At 36.2% G+C, this 16,777-nt stretch overlaps 1 protein-coding gene across 6 annotated transcripts; it reads left to right on the top strand.

Moving 5' to 3' along the window:
• Window positions 1-362: 362 nt before the first annotated feature.
• Window positions 363-14,340, top strand: LOC117307008 (trichohyalin-like). Of its 6 annotated transcripts, none has more exons than XM_033791626.1 (20): window positions 363-469; window positions 3,892-3,975; window positions 4,534-4,584; window positions 5,234-5,299; window positions 5,923-5,994; window positions 6,541-6,618; window positions 7,389-7,451; window positions 7,731-7,778; window positions 8,553-8,600; window positions 8,828-8,896; window positions 9,446-9,514; window positions 9,666-9,713; window positions 9,818-9,865; window positions 10,231-10,302; window positions 10,502-10,570; window positions 10,955-11,032; window positions 11,939-11,983; window positions 13,041-13,094; window positions 13,502-13,557; window positions 14,065-14,340. In XM_033791626.1, the coding sequence occupies exons 2-19, from the start codon at window positions 3,918-3,920 to the stop codon at window positions 13,507-13,509; spliced, it is 1,044 nt and encodes a 347-aa protein (XP_033647517.1). In that variant the 5' UTR covers window positions 363-469; window positions 3,892-3,917; the 3' UTR covers window positions 13,510-13,557; window positions 14,065-14,340. The 6 variants fall into 6 exon arrangements, with proteins under 6 accessions (XP_033647517.1, XP_033647516.1, XP_033647521.1 ...); XM_033791625.1 differs by having other exon boundaries at window positions 9,437-9,514; XM_033791630.1 differs by lacking the exon at window positions 6,541-6,618 and having other exon boundaries at window positions 9,437-9,514.
• The last annotated feature ends 2,437 nt before the right edge of the window (window positions 14,341-16,777 follow it).

Raw genomic sequence — 16,777 nt, 5'->3', positions numbered from 1 at the left:
GGGCTATTCTCTCAAAAGGAGGGAGGTCTGAATTTCGAGTTTAGTAAAGTCTCCCCATCTGCAGATTGACCTACATGTTTTATCATAGATTTCTATCATACTGTCAGCATAATAGAGATCAGTGGTTTTTTTATCCAACAAAATAGTCCGCAGAAAGTCTGAATACCGACTTCAGTGAACCAATAGAGCGTATTCTCCCGAATGGAGGTCTTGATTTCGAGTTTCGTAGTCTCCCTATGGAGGAAGAACCTCGACGCTATGGAGCGTGCAGCAAGATTTACCTATATGTTTTTATCCAACACACAATAGTCCTCAGAATATATGAATACTAATTTGAGTAAACCAGTAGAGCGTATCCTGTCTCTAAAGGTTTTTTGTGAGGTGAGGATTTGTGGACTTCATTGGTACGGTGCGACCAATCTGACTTTCTTATTCTTATCATCGAGTCGACGAGTAAGCATCTAACTCGGTAAGTTTCCATCCGTTTCCAACACAGTAACTCACGACTGTTTGTTCGTTTTCTGATGCATTTTAATCGCAAATACAATATTTTGGGCCGCTGTTTTTCCCATCGCCTTCTGCTGATGCATGGCGATAAAATAAATTTAAGGATGGGAAAAATCCAAACAAATCGAAGTATGCGATCAGGCAATCAGCCACACCCCGTTCACAACTAGCACCGAGTGGAATGCACAAGAGCTTCCTTGCCATATGGAACACACGCGTATAGTTTGCACGACGGGTTTTAGCAACATTATTTTGTTCACATAAAAAGTACACAATGAAATATTTCTATATTCTACCACCACATTTTAATTCATATTATTCTTAAAAGAGAATATCTTATTGTTAGTAAATTAAATATTGAGGGGAAAAGTTCCCGTATCCTGAATACACTGTTTCACTCGTTATTAACCAAAAGGAATGTTTGGACCACTTTTTGTTTTTAATGAGTGAAAAGTGAGGTATTGGCATAGGCCTTCTGCATATGTTTCGTATTGTGGACACTGTTGGTAATTACTCAAAATAACTTATAATTATTAGCACGAAACCTTTTTTGGTAACGTGTAATGGGGAGGGGCTGATAGTATAAAACATCGTAAGAAACGGCTCTCGTTGGAGTGACGTAGTTTTTAAAGAAAGAAGTAATTTCCACGAATTTGATTTTGAGACCTCAAATTTAGATTTCGAGGTTTCGAAATCAAGCATCTGAAAGCTCACAACTTCGTGTGACAAGGGTGGTTTTTTTATAGTTATCTCGCAACTTCGACGACCAATCGAGCTCAAATTTTCACAGCTTTGTTATTGTGTGCATAAGTTGAGGTACACCAAGTGAGAAGACTGGTCTTTGACAATTACTGGTCTTTGACAATTACCAATAGTGTACAGTAAGAGCAGCCTGACGAAAGGCTTCGGAAAAATTCTTTATCCCATCCACCCCTTTTTCATCGCATATGAAATAAATTAGTATTTAACTTTTATTCAAAATGTGAAAACAAGTGACGGCAAAACCTTTCCTCGGTTTGGCACAACAGACACCGTCACACCAACCGACTAAAAGTCAGTGCTGGGATCTTTTGGAGGGACATATGTACGTGAAAACAAATTCGGGAACAGATCTTCGTTCGAAAGAAAACAAATCGTTGTTCGAAGATTTGTTCACGATTCAATTTTTTCACGTGTGCCACTTTAAAAGCTCCGCAAAATGAAGATAATTTAAGAAAACAAATTAATAAGTGATTAAATTAATACAATTAATTGTTCAAATATATAAAAAGAAAGAAAGAAAGATGGTTCATTAAAAAGTGTTACTCGTTTGATTCTGAATTTTTAAATACCGAATGGGAAATTATGAGGAAAAATCTCAACTTTCTAACCTAGTTAATGGAAGAAAAAAATAAAAATACGATGATGAAAAAGGTAGCAACAATAAAAAAGAAAAAAGAAGAAGAATTTTGTTTAGTAGTTTGCACAAAAAAAAGGCATGAATAGTACATAAGGCCACTATTTCATTCGATCGCAAGCGAAACAACAATTCACATTTTTTTCACAAAACTCTTCCTAAAAAATTAGGATTAAACTTAGGACGAGTCCCAACCCTGCAGCTCCACTGTAGCATGCAAACCTTAAAGCCATTGGACACAGTGATGTCCAAGGCCCACACTTCGTGTATCACAACTTCTATATAAAATAAAAAACATGTGGAAATTTAGTTATTTGTAAATCTGTGAATTAAAAAAAAAAAATTCTGTATCGAAAGTGTCCAATGGCTTTAAAGGAACACGTTGCCTTGGATCGGTCGAGTTGGTCTTTGAAAAGCGTTTGAAACCGTTTGTTATGAAATGCAAATGGAATAGATTGATAATTTATAACGATCCACACAAACATTTCTCAATATTGCGAGGTTTTCTTTTTACGTCGCGAAGAAACGCGGTCGGCCATTTTGTTGAGTCAAAATTCTGGCTCCATAAAATGGCCGACCGTGTCAGATGAAAAATCGTGCAATTTCGAGTGATTTTACTTGTGTGGATCATTATATTTTACTTTTAAAATATCTTTCTAATCATATGCATTTAATCTTTCTAATCATATGCATTTAATCTTTCTAATCATATGCATTTAATAACAAACGGTTCCAAACGCTTTTCAAAGACCAACTCGACCGATCCAAGGCAATGTGTTCCTTATTCGTCCTCACTCGAGAAGGGATAATCATATAGCGTTTGGTGATATCGGCTGCAGGGCCCTGTTTTATCATTAGAGCTGCTAAAGCACATTAAAGGCACTGGACACTATTGGTAATTACTCAAAATAATTATTAGCATAAAACCTTTCTTGGTGACGAGTAATGGGGAGAGGTTGATGATATAAAACATTGTGAAAAACGGGTTCCTCTGAAGTGCCATAGTTATCGAGAAAGAAGTAATTTTCCACGAATTTGATTTCAAGACCTCAGATTTAAAACTTGAGGTCTCGAAATCAACCATCCAAACGCACACAACTTTGTGTGACAAGGGTGGTTTTTCTTTCATTCTTATCTCGCAAGTTCGATGACCGATTGAGCTCAAATTTTTACAGGTTTGTTATTTTATGCATAATGTTGAGATACACCAACTGTGAAGACTAGTCTTTGACAATTACCAATAGTGTCCACTGCCTTTAAGTAACTTAGCGCAACAAAATAACGCTTACATAATAAGGTTACCAGCCAAACTATTACGTAACAGCATCATTTGAGTAACTGCACTCATGCTCATTTTCTGAGCACACAATTTTAATGCATGTTCCGCTTAGGTGACTCACATTAGAGAAAAGGGACTCTATGCTCACACTGACTCTTTTAAGTTGGGCCCCGGATTCTTTGAAATGGGCTTCGTTATAGAAGACTCTCTACCAAAGAAGATTTCTGCTAACTGAAGTGAAAACATGTGGGCTTTTCAAAAGGTGTGTATTAGTTTGCCAGTGCCACGTCAGCACTGTTCCCTTACACACTTTGGGCAAAGGTATTCGGTGAATTGTTTGCGGGGTTTTAAGCTGTCGCAGACTGTCTGTCGTCTCTATGATAAAGCGATGTTGACACCCCATGGTTTCTGTTGCATCACGACGAGCTTCAACCAGCACGAAATGCAGAAAATTTAAGATTACGCAAACAAAATTGAAATAGTCCCTCACAGTCCATTGAAAATAGAAAAGAAATACATATATTTAGGACAACTAATCGTCATTTTTAATTCAACGTTTAGAAGTTTTTTTTTCAGCATACGAGATTTGGAGCCATGCAACCAAAGAAGACATTCCACCAAGACGATTTACCACAGCTAAAGTAATCAGCAACTTTAACTTTTCTTTTTTAAACAAAACATTCAATGATTTTTTTCTGCTTCGTTACAGACGATTGAAATCTTCAATTATTCACGATGAAGGTTGTTCTACTTTTTGCCGTGTGCTTTGGGCTGGCCAGTGCCATGAGCCTTGGTGAGTGTGTTCGAGCTTCTGTCCCTGTTACAGGGAAAAGCAATGTCCTTAACGTTTTTCTCTGCATGTTGACTAGCACGTTTGTCACTCTAGTTATGATGCTTGAAATTTCGTTACTGTATTACTTTTAAATTATTATCTGACATCCATCTTTCATTATTATACTCATTGGTTTTTTTTTCTTCAACTGTTTGCTTTATCGACATGAACAATAAATGTCCATTGAATATTGTGACGCTGGGTAAGAATTTTCCATAACCGAACCTAAATTCCTATCAAGAAATAAACCCCAATGTTTAAGTTTTTGTGCTCGATCAAGGAAAACAAACAACAATGCCTACATGGACATTATTTTCCCTCTACATTATTTTCCACCATTCCCCCGAACACATGCCCCGTACGGTATTTCTTAAAGGCACTTTACAAACAAATCTGTGTGCTTTTAGAAGTGCTAAAAAAAGGATTTGGTCATGTTGATATGTACGTTAGAAATGACCCCTTTCTCAAAAACTAGAGCTGTAGTAATAATAAATATTATCTCATTAATTTTGCTTTAAGGAGCCAGCAAAGAAGAACTTCTGGAAGCTCTGAGGGCCGAATTGGAATTAGGTAACTATTGTGCCGTATGATTAATTAATGACCAAAAACAGCAAAAACAAAAGGAGTAACCAAAACTTTTAACACCTGTCAACTCATTAAATAAAATATATAAAAAACCGGAGCGAAATAAAAACGTAATACAAAGTATGGAACACAAAGGGGTTAAATGTATGTTTTATTAACAAACATAAAATTACAACATTATGGACGCCACTTTACAAATTACCTTTTTTCAAAAACAAAGTGGACAAGCAAACCAAAATGATGCAATTAGTTTTTATCCATTCATATTATACTAATTCATAATGTGCACAGAATCCTTGACTATGATCAACTTTTGGTTTTTCAGGGTGTTCGAAAAGGTAATAAATTTGTGTTTTAAAGTATTCTTTATTTGCAGAGAAAAAAGAGGGTTTAATGTATTAAACCCCCGTGAGTTTTGAGTTTCGTTTCAAATGATTTTTGTTGTCCCTTTCATCTTAGAAATTGACATTATATTGTTCACGACTTTTCTTGTTCTTAAACTAATAGCTCCTATCCAATGATTGCGTGTTTTTTTGACTCGCAGGTAGGTATATCTCTGTGAAACTAAATCACAATGTTCAAAATTATTTACATGTACTCTGTTCAAACTGAAATATTTGGGGTTTTTTTTCAGTCGAGGGAGACGAAACAGCTGAGCGCGAGTTCCTAGAGCAAGAAGCTGCTGAGAAACGAGCTCAGGGTTAGTATCAGTCAATATTAACACCAATAATCCCTGATTTAAAATAACCTACAATCAGCCTAGATAATAACCAAGCCAAACCTAAACGTTGTCAATTCATGTTGGTTATAAGGCCTTTGTCAAGTTTGTTGTGGGTTGGCTTGTTTTCTCCCTATGGCTCTCCTCCACTTAGCCCTGCCTGTCGCGTCCCTTTGGGTTGACTCCAAGCAGTTCCATGATGTTTGTCATGGAGCTACGCCACGTGTTGCTCGGTCGACCAACAGATGGGGGCCCATCCGCAATTACGTTGGTACACTGGCCTCTTGACCCAGTTGTCATCCCCCCTCCTCTTCACAGTATGACCAAACCACGTCGTCTGTGCCTCCTCAAAACGGTGCCGACCCCTTCCACTCCAACTCTCCTCCTCATCAGCTCCTCACTCACTTGATAGCCTGTCAGCCAGAGACACTCCACACATCCACCTGATCATTTTCATCTCTGTTCGTTCCATCTGCTGGATGTGCCCCACCATGTGCCTATAGACAACACCCTATAATCGGATAGCCTTTACAAGCTAAAGTATGACTCTGTGAAGTTAGTTTCTGTTCATTCTGAAATTTGTTTGTGTTCTTTTTTTTTTTCAGCCGAGGAAGTTGAAACTGAGGAGGAGCGCAGAGAGTTCCTAGAGCAAGAAGCTGCTGAGAAACGTGCTCAAGGTTAGTATAAATCGAAAATAACACAAGATTCCTTCTTTTCAATAACAAACACTCGGCGACAACGTTACGACAATGGACGTCGCAAACCAAGACTACACATGTATACCACTTTTCCCTTTCTTAACTCTCACTAACGCATAAGAAACCTTAAGAATCAGTGAGGTTAAAAAAGTAGGGTATTATAGCTGTAGTTCTGATGGTATTGGTTCTACTATTATGAAATCTGCTCTCTGTTCTATTGCTTGACCTCTTGCGCACATCTCTAACCTCTCCTCTTTGAGAGGAGTGCTTTGAATAATGCATTTTAAAACTAAACTTTTGCTTCTTTTTTAACTGTTGTGTATTTTAAAATCCATATTGCTATTTTTGCCCATGCTTTTTAGCCTGCATTTTAATGTTTTTCTTGGCTGTACAGCGTTTTGAAAGAGTGTTAAAGCGCTTTGTAAATGCATTTAAGTCAGTTTAGTGAATCCTAAGGTTGCACAAATTAATTAACAATGTTCACAACTATTTTACACTTTTGAATGATTTTGTTTCTTCCTTCAGCTGAAGAAGCTGAAGAACGCGAAACTGAGGAGCGCAGGGTGTTCCTTGAGGAAGAAGCCGCTGAGAAACGTGCTCAAGGTAAGCTATTTGTTTGGTAATTATGGTAATTTGTTTTATTGCCAACCTTGATTAAAGTCGGTCACGAAAACCAAACTTTGTCAGAGCCTTTCAATTATTAGTAAATGCGCACAAAATAGAAAAACACATGAAGAAATATCATCACGACTGTAATGCTCATCACACTGTTTAAAACTATCCCCGTGGGACATTCATAAAATAAAACTTCGACGACACTTATCTTACACTCAGATCACCTCTTTGGGAAACATACTTTTAGACCAGCAAATTACCACATCAAGCAATTGATTGGCTTTTTTCAATATGCCATGTGACTTTTTAAAACACATTATGAACGTCCATAAAATCTGTGTGAAGTTGAATGAACTGTTGTTATTCCGGGGGTTTGCGAAATGTTGATAAATAAGTTGTGTATGTGTTTTGTAATGTTTTTTTCTTCTTCTTCTTAATTGGGAACTCCATCAAAAATCAACCATGGATCCTATTGGTGAATTCCGTTCTAGTTGAAAATAGACTTCATCGTTGTTACCTGAGGAAGCCCCCCCCCCCCCCCCCCCACTACGTCACTCCAGAGGGAGCTGTTTATTTTCTCACAATGCTTTATACCATCAACCTCTCCCCATTACTCGTAATCAAGAAAGGTTTTACTGTGATAGTTATTTTGAGTAATTACCAATAGTGTCCACTGCCTTAAAAGGTAGACAACAACTAATTTAAAATGTTCACAAAATTTTACTCTCTTGAAATTGATATTTTGTTCATTCCTTTAGCTGAAGAACACGAAGCACGCAAGGTGTTCCTAGAGGAAGAAGCTGCTGAGAAACGTGCCCAGAGTAAGTGAAATGTTTTGGTTGCTCGTTGTGTTTATCAAGTTTTGTCCCATTTATGTATGAAAAAAACGTGCGCCACCGATTTGATTTTCAATTGCAGACCTACGCGCGCATTATTCTTCATATTTAAATTGATGGTGTTTAACAAAGTTATTTTAGTTTTTACAAACAGAGATATGTTTCTCTTCATATGAAAAAACTACCAATATTGGGTAGCTTGAAATTTTAAACAAAACATCGCAACCTATTGTTATCTTGATAAATTTTGTGGTTTTATTTTAGACGAGGGAACCTTCCGTGAAGAAGTGGGAACTGCCAAACGCTACAACGGTTCGTATAACTGCTTATAACTCAATAGGAGACTTTCCAACGCTAGGCGGCAGCAGACATACCGGGTAAATTTCCATTGTTTACGTAGTTCTGAACATGCGCATAATTCTGAGAACAATGGATTTACCCGGTAAGTCTGCTGCCATCTATCGTCCCAGAAAGTCTCCCATTGTGTCTTCACGTACATGTATTCACACTCTAATGAAAGTTTGTTAATCGATTTCACGTTTTGGTGATTCCAACGAATGATTTACCAACATTGATAAGGTTTTAACATTTTGTGTGTGATGAGGACTAACATTATACGCGGCTTTATAACCTTACAAACATCGTTATATGGACAATGGTTGTAACTATTTTTTTTATTTTAAAGAAGCAAATAGTATAAAATGTTCCGAAAAAACCTTGACAAGAAAGAAAGGTAATGTTCTTGGGGGTTAATTGGTTTCTTATCGGTCTTCTCTCAACATATGCAAAGAATAACAAACTGTGAAAATTTGAGCTCAATTGGTCGTCGAAGTTGCGAGATAATAATGGAAAAAAAACCAAATCGAATCAAATTCGTGTAATATTACTTCTTTCTCAAAATCTACGTTATGTTGGGAGCAGTTTCTCACAATGTTTTATACTATCAACCTCTCCCCATTACTCGTTACCAAGTAAGGCTTTATGGTCGAATAACCAATAGTTTCCACTGCCTTTAACTTATTATGTTGTCTAAAACAATGTTCTAAAGACTATTCTATTTTTTTTTCATCCTTTCTTGGCATGTAGATCTTAAGGAGGAACTTATCAAGGCTCTTGAGGATAAACTGATGACAGGTGAATTTAAGAAACATACACTTAAATAAACGGCTTTTCGCTTCCATTTACATAAACAAACTTGGTTATAGAACTAATCCAAACTCAAGCCCTCTGTCGGTGCACTTTGAATTGGGTAATAAACAATAACATAATTGGGTATGGCTTTCTGCACGCAGAGGTCTATCTCTATGAAATTAATTTACCATGTTCACGTTACTCAAACCGAAATAAATTTCTTCTTTTAGCCGAAGGAGAGGAAACTGAGGAGCGCAGAGAGTTCCTAGAGCAAGAAGCTGCTGAGAAACGTGCTCAAGGTTAGTATAAATCGAAAATCACACAAGATTCCTTCTTTTCAATAACCTAACAAGCGATAGAAACGAAAGCGAACGTCGCAATTAAGACTATATACCACGATAAAGTTCCGGCTCTTGGTCTATTTTTGATTAACCAAAGATGTTTTATCTTTCATAAGAGTCTATATCTCATTCCTATGACGTAACTTTGGTTGTCCTCCGTCACTTACCATGAACAATGAACAATGAACAACACAAATTTACATGTATATATAAAAATTGTTGCGATACTATACAAATTACTTTCAAAATCATACTTAGTAGTTGAGCAGCAAACCACCACATAATGCAATTAGTTAATATCAATTCATACGAGTTTTTAACTCACAATAAATGAACCATTTCAAAATAACTGACGTTGAATGAACTCCTTTGTCAGAGTTTTTCCAGTTACAGGTTTGCAAAACAAAAAGTTTCTTCATATAGGCATTGCCTTCACGTAGTGCATAGGCAACAGAATTCATGATGAGTAAAAGTTGATTTTTTGGTTTCTTCCTTCAGCTGAAGAAGCTGAAGAACGCGAAACTGAGGAGCGCAGGGTGTTCCTTGAGGAAGAAGCTGCTGAGAAACGTGCTCAAGGTAAGATGATAATATCATTAATAGTCAAACTTTCTCTTCATATAAAAAATAGCCAAGAGGTATGCTTATAATTGGAAGAAAAAAAACTATCACAACTTGTTGGTACTTCATGTATCATTTTTTTTATTTTATTTTTTTATTTTATTTTTAGACGAGGGAACCTTCATTGAAAAGGAGGGAACTGCCAAACGCTACTCAGGTTCGTATAACTACTGATGTTAACTCAATGGGTCAAGCATCCAAATCTTGTTCAAAATACTTGTTTATTTTCATTGTTTTTTTTCATCCTTTCTTGGCATGCAGATCTTAAGGAGGAACTTATCAAGGCCCTAGAGGAAAAACTGATGGCAGGTGAATAAAATAATATTCTAAATAATACTGCTTTGTCATAAAAGTTATCCAAACTAAAATCCTGTCAGTGCATTTTGAATTTGATAATGAACAATAATCATTGTACTTCATAGGATTGCCGTCTATACACACTATTATTGGTCTATGCCACTCCTGGCTCAGAAACCCTGACTAAGATACAGCAGTTAGAAACTTATTAAACAAAATAAACAGAAGGAGAAACAGCTGATTAGAAGAGATGGGTTTTGAGTTCATTCTTGAAAGTGTGACATAGGAAGTCTCTTTTCTCAGTTTGATGGGAAGTGAGTTCACGATGTTCAAAATGATTGAACTCTGTTAAAACTGAAATATTGTTTTCCCTTCAGCCGAGGGAGAGGAAACTGAGGAGGAGCGCACAGAGTTCCTGGAGCAGGAAGCTGCAGAGAAACGTGCTCAAGGTTAGTATAATCAGAATATCTACCAAAGCTCAATTCTTTCCATTAACCTAAACAATAATAACAAAACTCAAACCATGTCGGCCATTTTTCCAATTGGTTGGTAGTGGAAAGGAATGCCGTACTTTTTAACCAGATAGCCTTTACAAGCTAGCTATATCCATATTTACACTCTTCAACCTGATATTGGGGTTTTTTTCAGCCGAAGAACACGAAACTGAGGAGCGCAGGGTGTTCCTAGAGCAGGAAGCTGCAGAGAAACGTGCTCAAGGTTAGTACCATTTGAATATCGCCCAAAGGTCCCTTCTTTCCAATAACCTAAACAAGCTTTAATAATAACAAACTCAAACCATGTCAGTGCATTTCCAATTCGGTAATAGAAACTTATCATGTACTTTATTACCAGATAGCTTTTACAAGCTTAGAAGTTATTTCACACTCTTCAAACTGATTTTTATTTCCTTCTCGAATTCAAGTAATTACCAATAGTGTCTAGTATACACGATACTTTGTCAAAGTATTTCCAATTACTGTACATATTTCAAAAATAAATATATATATATACGTTCTTATAGGCATTTTCATCACACATTGAAGTCTATCTAATATCAGAATCCATGATGAGTAAAAGTTGATTTTTGGTTTCTTCCTTCAGCTGAGGAGGCTGAAGAACGCGAAACCGAGGAGCGCAGGGTGTTCCTTGAGGAAGAAGCTGCTGAGAAACGTGCTCAAGGTAAGATGATAATATCATTAATAGTTAAACTCACCAACCTTAGGTAAAGTCGGTCACACAAACCAAATTTTGGTCAACACTAAATACATGTACATGTATGTAGTGGATTTGCTGAGACAGCTTGTTCGCTTACTTCACAATACATACAAGCATTAGCTACACTAGACATAACGTGCTTCCTCGAAGGGTTAAGCAAACACAAATCGTTGTTAAAGTATTTCTAATTATAAATATTCTGTGTTTATACGTTTTCTAAAAGCGTTTTTTGAACTTAAACCAGAACCCCAAAACTGGTTGGTTCTTGATTCACTCCAGACGTTTCGTTCCATCATGCGAGATGATCTAGCCAGCTGAGTTCATTTAAGTTCGGCCTTGTATTTCTTCGATTGCTCGTTTCTAGTATTGTGCTTCAATCGGGCCTAGATCTTTCCTTTTTCATTTGTACAAATTTGTATAAATGTATCATCTTTTTATTGTATTTATTATGTTACTCTCCCCCCCCCCCCCATTTCATCTCGTCTGGTTGGTGTTTCTGCTTACCTTTGACTAGGAGCCTTAATTTCAGTGTGGTGACTTTTGTATATCGTTTGTGTATTGCTTTTACTTGCCATCATTTGTCTTAACTTTGACTACCATTTTAGATTTCTGTGTTTTGTATAGCAGTGTATATGAATTTTACTATATCTATGAGCAAGGTCTGGGAGGGATTTCTTAAAAACCTGTTTTACTTGTTTTGCTTGTTATAACAATTATTGTGTTGTCCTAAGAATAATTATAAATAATATTAATAATAAAACAAATTACATGTATAACAAAATAAAACCGATCTTTAAAAGCATTGCCTTCAAACAATGAGATCAGCATCCGTGATGAATTAAAATTTAATCATTTTGTTTAATCCCTCAGCTGAGGAGACCTTAGAAAACGAGGATGCTGAGAAACGTGAACAGAGTAAGTTGCAAAGTTGTATTAAGTCGGCCACACAAACCAAATTTTATTTAAGCTTTTCATATGTACACACACAGTTTAAATAAACAAATAAAATAACACGTCTGTATACATGTACATCTATACACACCTTTTGGGTCTATCCTTTTTGGATAGCATATATTTATGCGAAATTGATATAATATGTTAACATTTAAATTTGATTTTCCCCTTATGCCGAGGAAACCGAGACACACCGAGTGTTGCAAGAAACCTTCGTCATAACGTGAACAGAGTGTGTGTAATGTTTGGGTTGCGCCTTCTTCGACTCTGCCCCAATATAGTTTAATTTATTTGAGACTTGAATTGTAATTTTGAAAATTGTTGTCATGTGTTTTCTCCCTGCTTATCAATACCCCGTATTTCATAATGCTATACTCCTAATTTAGTAAATCTCTTTGTTATATATCTTGCTATTTTTGTTATCTTTTGTCGTCTGCGATTTCTCTCATTAGCAGTTCGATTTAAATTTGTTCTTTTTATTGTTTATATTTAACAGTTTTTTTTCTTTTTTCAGGTTATATTTTTTTTTGCCCTGCCCTTACTGTCTTCTCTCATTGCTATTCTTTATTCACTAAATTCTGTGATTGTGATTATAATGTCATAGGCTTTGTTATACATGTCCCGAATAAGGACACAAATTATACATGTATATTATCATCTTTGCTATCTTTTTATTATTTTTGTTTTGGTAATCTTGTTATCGTTGTTATCTTTGTAATATTTTTTCTCTTGTTATCTTGCTATCTTTGTTATATTTTTTATCCTTGTTATATTTTGTTATCTTGTTATATTTGTCACCTTTGTCATCTGTGTTATCTTGCTTTCTTTGTTATCTTTGAATTTTTGTATCTGTGGTATAGCCTTGCATTTATCTTTGTTAATACTGTTTATCTTGTTATATTGCCATCTTTGTCATATTGTCATCTTATTTTCTGTGTTATTTTAGTATCTCTGTATATTTGTTTTACTTGTATTCTCTGTTGTCTTGATTAGCTTTTTATATTTGTTCTTGTTGTAGCTATTGCAAGCTTGAGGGACGAGCTAATCAGAAAGCTTGAGGAGAAGATGGCAGGTGAGGCATTGAGACACGTTTCCATGTAAAAGGCAATTAACAAAAACGAAAAAGGAAACACAATACAAAGAGTAGTCTGAAACTGGGCCGTTGAATTGACACCATGGTTGTCACATTAGATACCAAAAAATGAATCAAAATTACGTCACGGGGTGTTAAAATAACACAAATTCTTAAAATGAAAATACAATTACATGTATACTAGTTTAACACCGTAATGTTTTTTTTAATTCTCTCACCGGTGTCTATATGTAGCAACACCCAGGTTTTTTAACACCATGTTGTTTCTTTTGCAGTATGCTTATAATTAAAATACCGGATGGTGTTATTCTTAAAAAAATTGTTGCCATGTTTTTTTGTTTTGCACAATTTTATTTTATTTATACACACTATTTTTTTTATTGCAGAGGCTTAGGTAGCAAGTCTCCAAATCGTCTTTTAATGTCGGAAATTAAGACAAACGGTAAGATTTCACACGAGTATGATCATTTTGTTTGCCAGCAAACATGAAAAAAATCACATGAAAAGTTGCACATCAAAGATTTTCAAGAACAAGCAATACAATAGTTTTATTAAGAATACAAGTAAAACACTGAAGCAAAACTGAGAAACCTGGCCTGGCCGCAGGCAGATACATGAGCTGTAGGAAACAACCTCCAGTGGGGGTGGTGCTTGAAACAAAACAAAAGACAAGAACCGTGGCAGGGGAAGCCGATAGCGAACGAAAGTCACTTTCGAACTTTCTGACCTTTTGGTTTCAGACAATATTGAATAACAAGACCACACCCTCCACGGAAATAATGGCAATTATACTCATTCAAATTCCACCATACATTGATACATGTTTAATGTACTGATTTAGCTTACGTTTAAAAATAACTTGTATGGAAATAATATGGTTTGTACACTTGAGTTGCTGGAAAACACTTTAATATAAAAAGTAATTCTTCGTTTTTCTTTTTTATTGCAGGTGTGATGATAACTTGGTGCACGGATGACTTTCAAATTATTTGTTTTGACATCAAACATTTGTTGTATGGCTGGTGATAGCTTTTGTATTTAGGCTTTTTCTTGAGTAATCATGAACTCTCTTAGTGAACAATTTCCTGAAATTAACCATAAATCAATTAAATAAAATTTGTTTTAAAGCCATCAACGAAATGATAACACATGTACTTACTTCTTATATTTTTATAACTTATTACGGTTTAATATGTGTTTAATAAAGGTTTTGGGTATGGTTGGATGAGATGAGAAATGGTTTTAAAATTTGTCTTAAATCCGTCTCATGTGTTCAATTAAATGTTACTTAGCGGGCGCAGCAAAGTGCTGACTTTACTTGTGCGAATTTATTTTAGGGGTAATGCAGTATAAAAACTTGTTTATAAAACTTAATTTGTTTGATTTCTATTTAAATTAAATTGTAATATTTTGTACACTTCTGATCCATCAACAAATTTAGGCCCAAACCTCAAGGTTTTGAAAAACTAGAAACACAACTGAAAATGACGTCATGGTTGTGTGGGATGTTGCTTTGTTATACAGTAGGGACTTTTCGTTTTCGACGACGTATGGTTCTGCGACGGTTGTTCAGCTAAACGTTGTCGTTTTCAGCACAACGAAGATTCATCCCAAGTACATGTACTGTCGTAGAAATTGAGGGACGACCGTCCTCGAAGCCGACGCATGCGCGGATGACGCCAAATGTCATCTTTACCGTCGCAGAACCATCCGTCGTCAAAAACGAAAAGTCCCTAGTATCCAATCTGCAACAAAGCAGCAGCAGATTGTCGGCATACAGTCATGTACATGTGCGTGTCACATGAGAAATGACGTAGCAGGGCTTATAGCGAATCTTTATTAGTAATTTCTCAAATAAAACTTTACGAGGTAACAAGTAATGTGGAGCTGTTGACAGTATAAATCATTGTGAGAAACGGCTCCCTCTGAAGTAAAAAAAAAATAGTTTTCGAGAAAGAACTAAGTTTCAATGAATTTGATTTCGAGACCTCGGATAGGTTTTGAGGTCCTGAAATCAAGCATCTGAAAGCACGCAATTTCGTGTGACAAGGGTGTTTTTTCCTTCTATTATTATCCTGCAAATTCGACGACCAATTGAGTTCAAATTTACACATGTTTTTTTGTTTTTTTGTATAATTATTTTGAAACACGCCAAGTTTTGTCTTTGACAATATAGTGTCTAGTGTCTTTAACTGAAAAGCACTGGTGTTAAAAACTATTGTTTTCATCTACATTATTATCTATTATCATCTATCTAATTGTTTTATATCTAATCTAATTGTTTTCTATTCTACAATCTCACGTGAACTCGATTTCCTTACTGATTGACAATATTTTAAACGAATTTCAGCAAAGAACCACTTGTCGTTTTCGGTTAAACTATAACAGATCTTTAAGCATAGCACTTTCCCATGTATTCGAGGATCGCATGAGTTGAATTACACTATCTGTAATATGACAAGTCAACAAAGAACAAAACAACATAACCATAAAATAGACCGAGTAAAACTAAAAACCTTCATCTGACATTCAGTCCGGTAATGAGGAGTATGCACACACATGTACATGTACAAATCTTGATCTGAAAAAACATGATGGGCGATAAACCACTCTTCAATAGGGCCCAAGAGCAGAAAATATTTCTTGACATATTTCTGCTTAGCAGGAATGAGCAGGATACCAGTCACAAATTTCGGGACGTGGAGCGGTTCTATGGAACTGGGCACTGGGCCCAATTTCAAAGAGCATGCTTATAAGCACAACATGTAGCTGAAAGCAAAACAAACGAATGCTTAGTTTCGGGTTTCCAACCAAATTACCATGTAACATGTACAATATGAATGGTATCCTCATTTCTGATTAGCAGACAATATTGAGTAGCAGACAATTGTTCACAAATATTTTCTGTTTGACCTTAAGAGGAAAATTACTTTTAAACTGATTTTATGACGAGACCCCTATATTTGAAAGCAGTCTGGAAAATCGTACTATCCCGGGTTTAGACTGGTACCCCGTCTTTATTGTTAATCACGAGCCTCGAAGTATGACGTCAGAACGTCAGAACGTCAAATTATAAATGTTGCCATATAGCATTCAAGTGTTGTTTTCTTGCCCCTGGTCTGTACACGTAAACACAATGGCCGGCGTTGTGCATAATATCGTGGTAAACTAAATCAACAAAGCGCCTATATTGATATGTGTGTTTCTCACAATGACATTCAATAGATAGAGGTGCTAGCTCAGTTAAATGATAGCATGGTATGTTTAGGTACGTGGGGGAGTATATCGAACTATCCCACGCTAAGGAATTTGACACTGCTCATGAAGAAAGCCCTGCCCCACCCACTTAAAGGAAACGACATTGGTTTGATTGGGAGACTTGACACTACCTGGTATAGACTGGTACCTTGTCTTGGATAAAGACATGCAACGGTGTCAGATGCAATTGTGTCCGCCATGCAATACTGTCCACTTTTTCATATGCAATCGTGTCCGGGGCTATGCAAAAACCGTCCGGTGGACATGTACATGACTGTACATATAAGTGCGCGCGTAAGCGAGCGTGCATGTACTGAACCTACGTACATGTATATGCAGCATGAATATTCACGTATTTTATGATTGCAGTGAATACCCAATGGCCGAACATTTCCCATGTTATT

Source organism: Asterias rubens, chromosome 2, assembly GCF_902459465.1.
Source record: "Asterias rubens chromosome 2, eAstRub1.3, whole genome shotgun sequence".
Classification (NCBI taxonomy): domain Eukaryota; kingdom Metazoa; phylum Echinodermata; class Asteroidea; order Forcipulatida; family Asteriidae; genus Asterias; species Asterias rubens.
This window is presented reverse-complemented; position numbering and strand designations above follow the sequence as displayed.

Bases quoted from the DNA above. Each gene is read 5' to 3' on its own strand.
- LOC117307008 (XM_033791625.1), top strand. From the start codon at position 3,918: ATGAAGGTTGTTCTACTTTTTGCCGTGTGCTTTGGGCTGGCCAGTGCC. The intron at 9,515-9,665 runs GTAAGATGATAA...TTTTATTTTTAG, and splicing joins TGCTGAGAAACGTGCTCAAG to ACGAGGGAACCTTCATTGAA. The intron at 9,866-10,230 runs GTGAATAAAATA...TTTTCCCTTCAG, and splicing joins AGAGGAAAAACTGATGGCAG to CCGAGGGAGAGGAAACTGAG.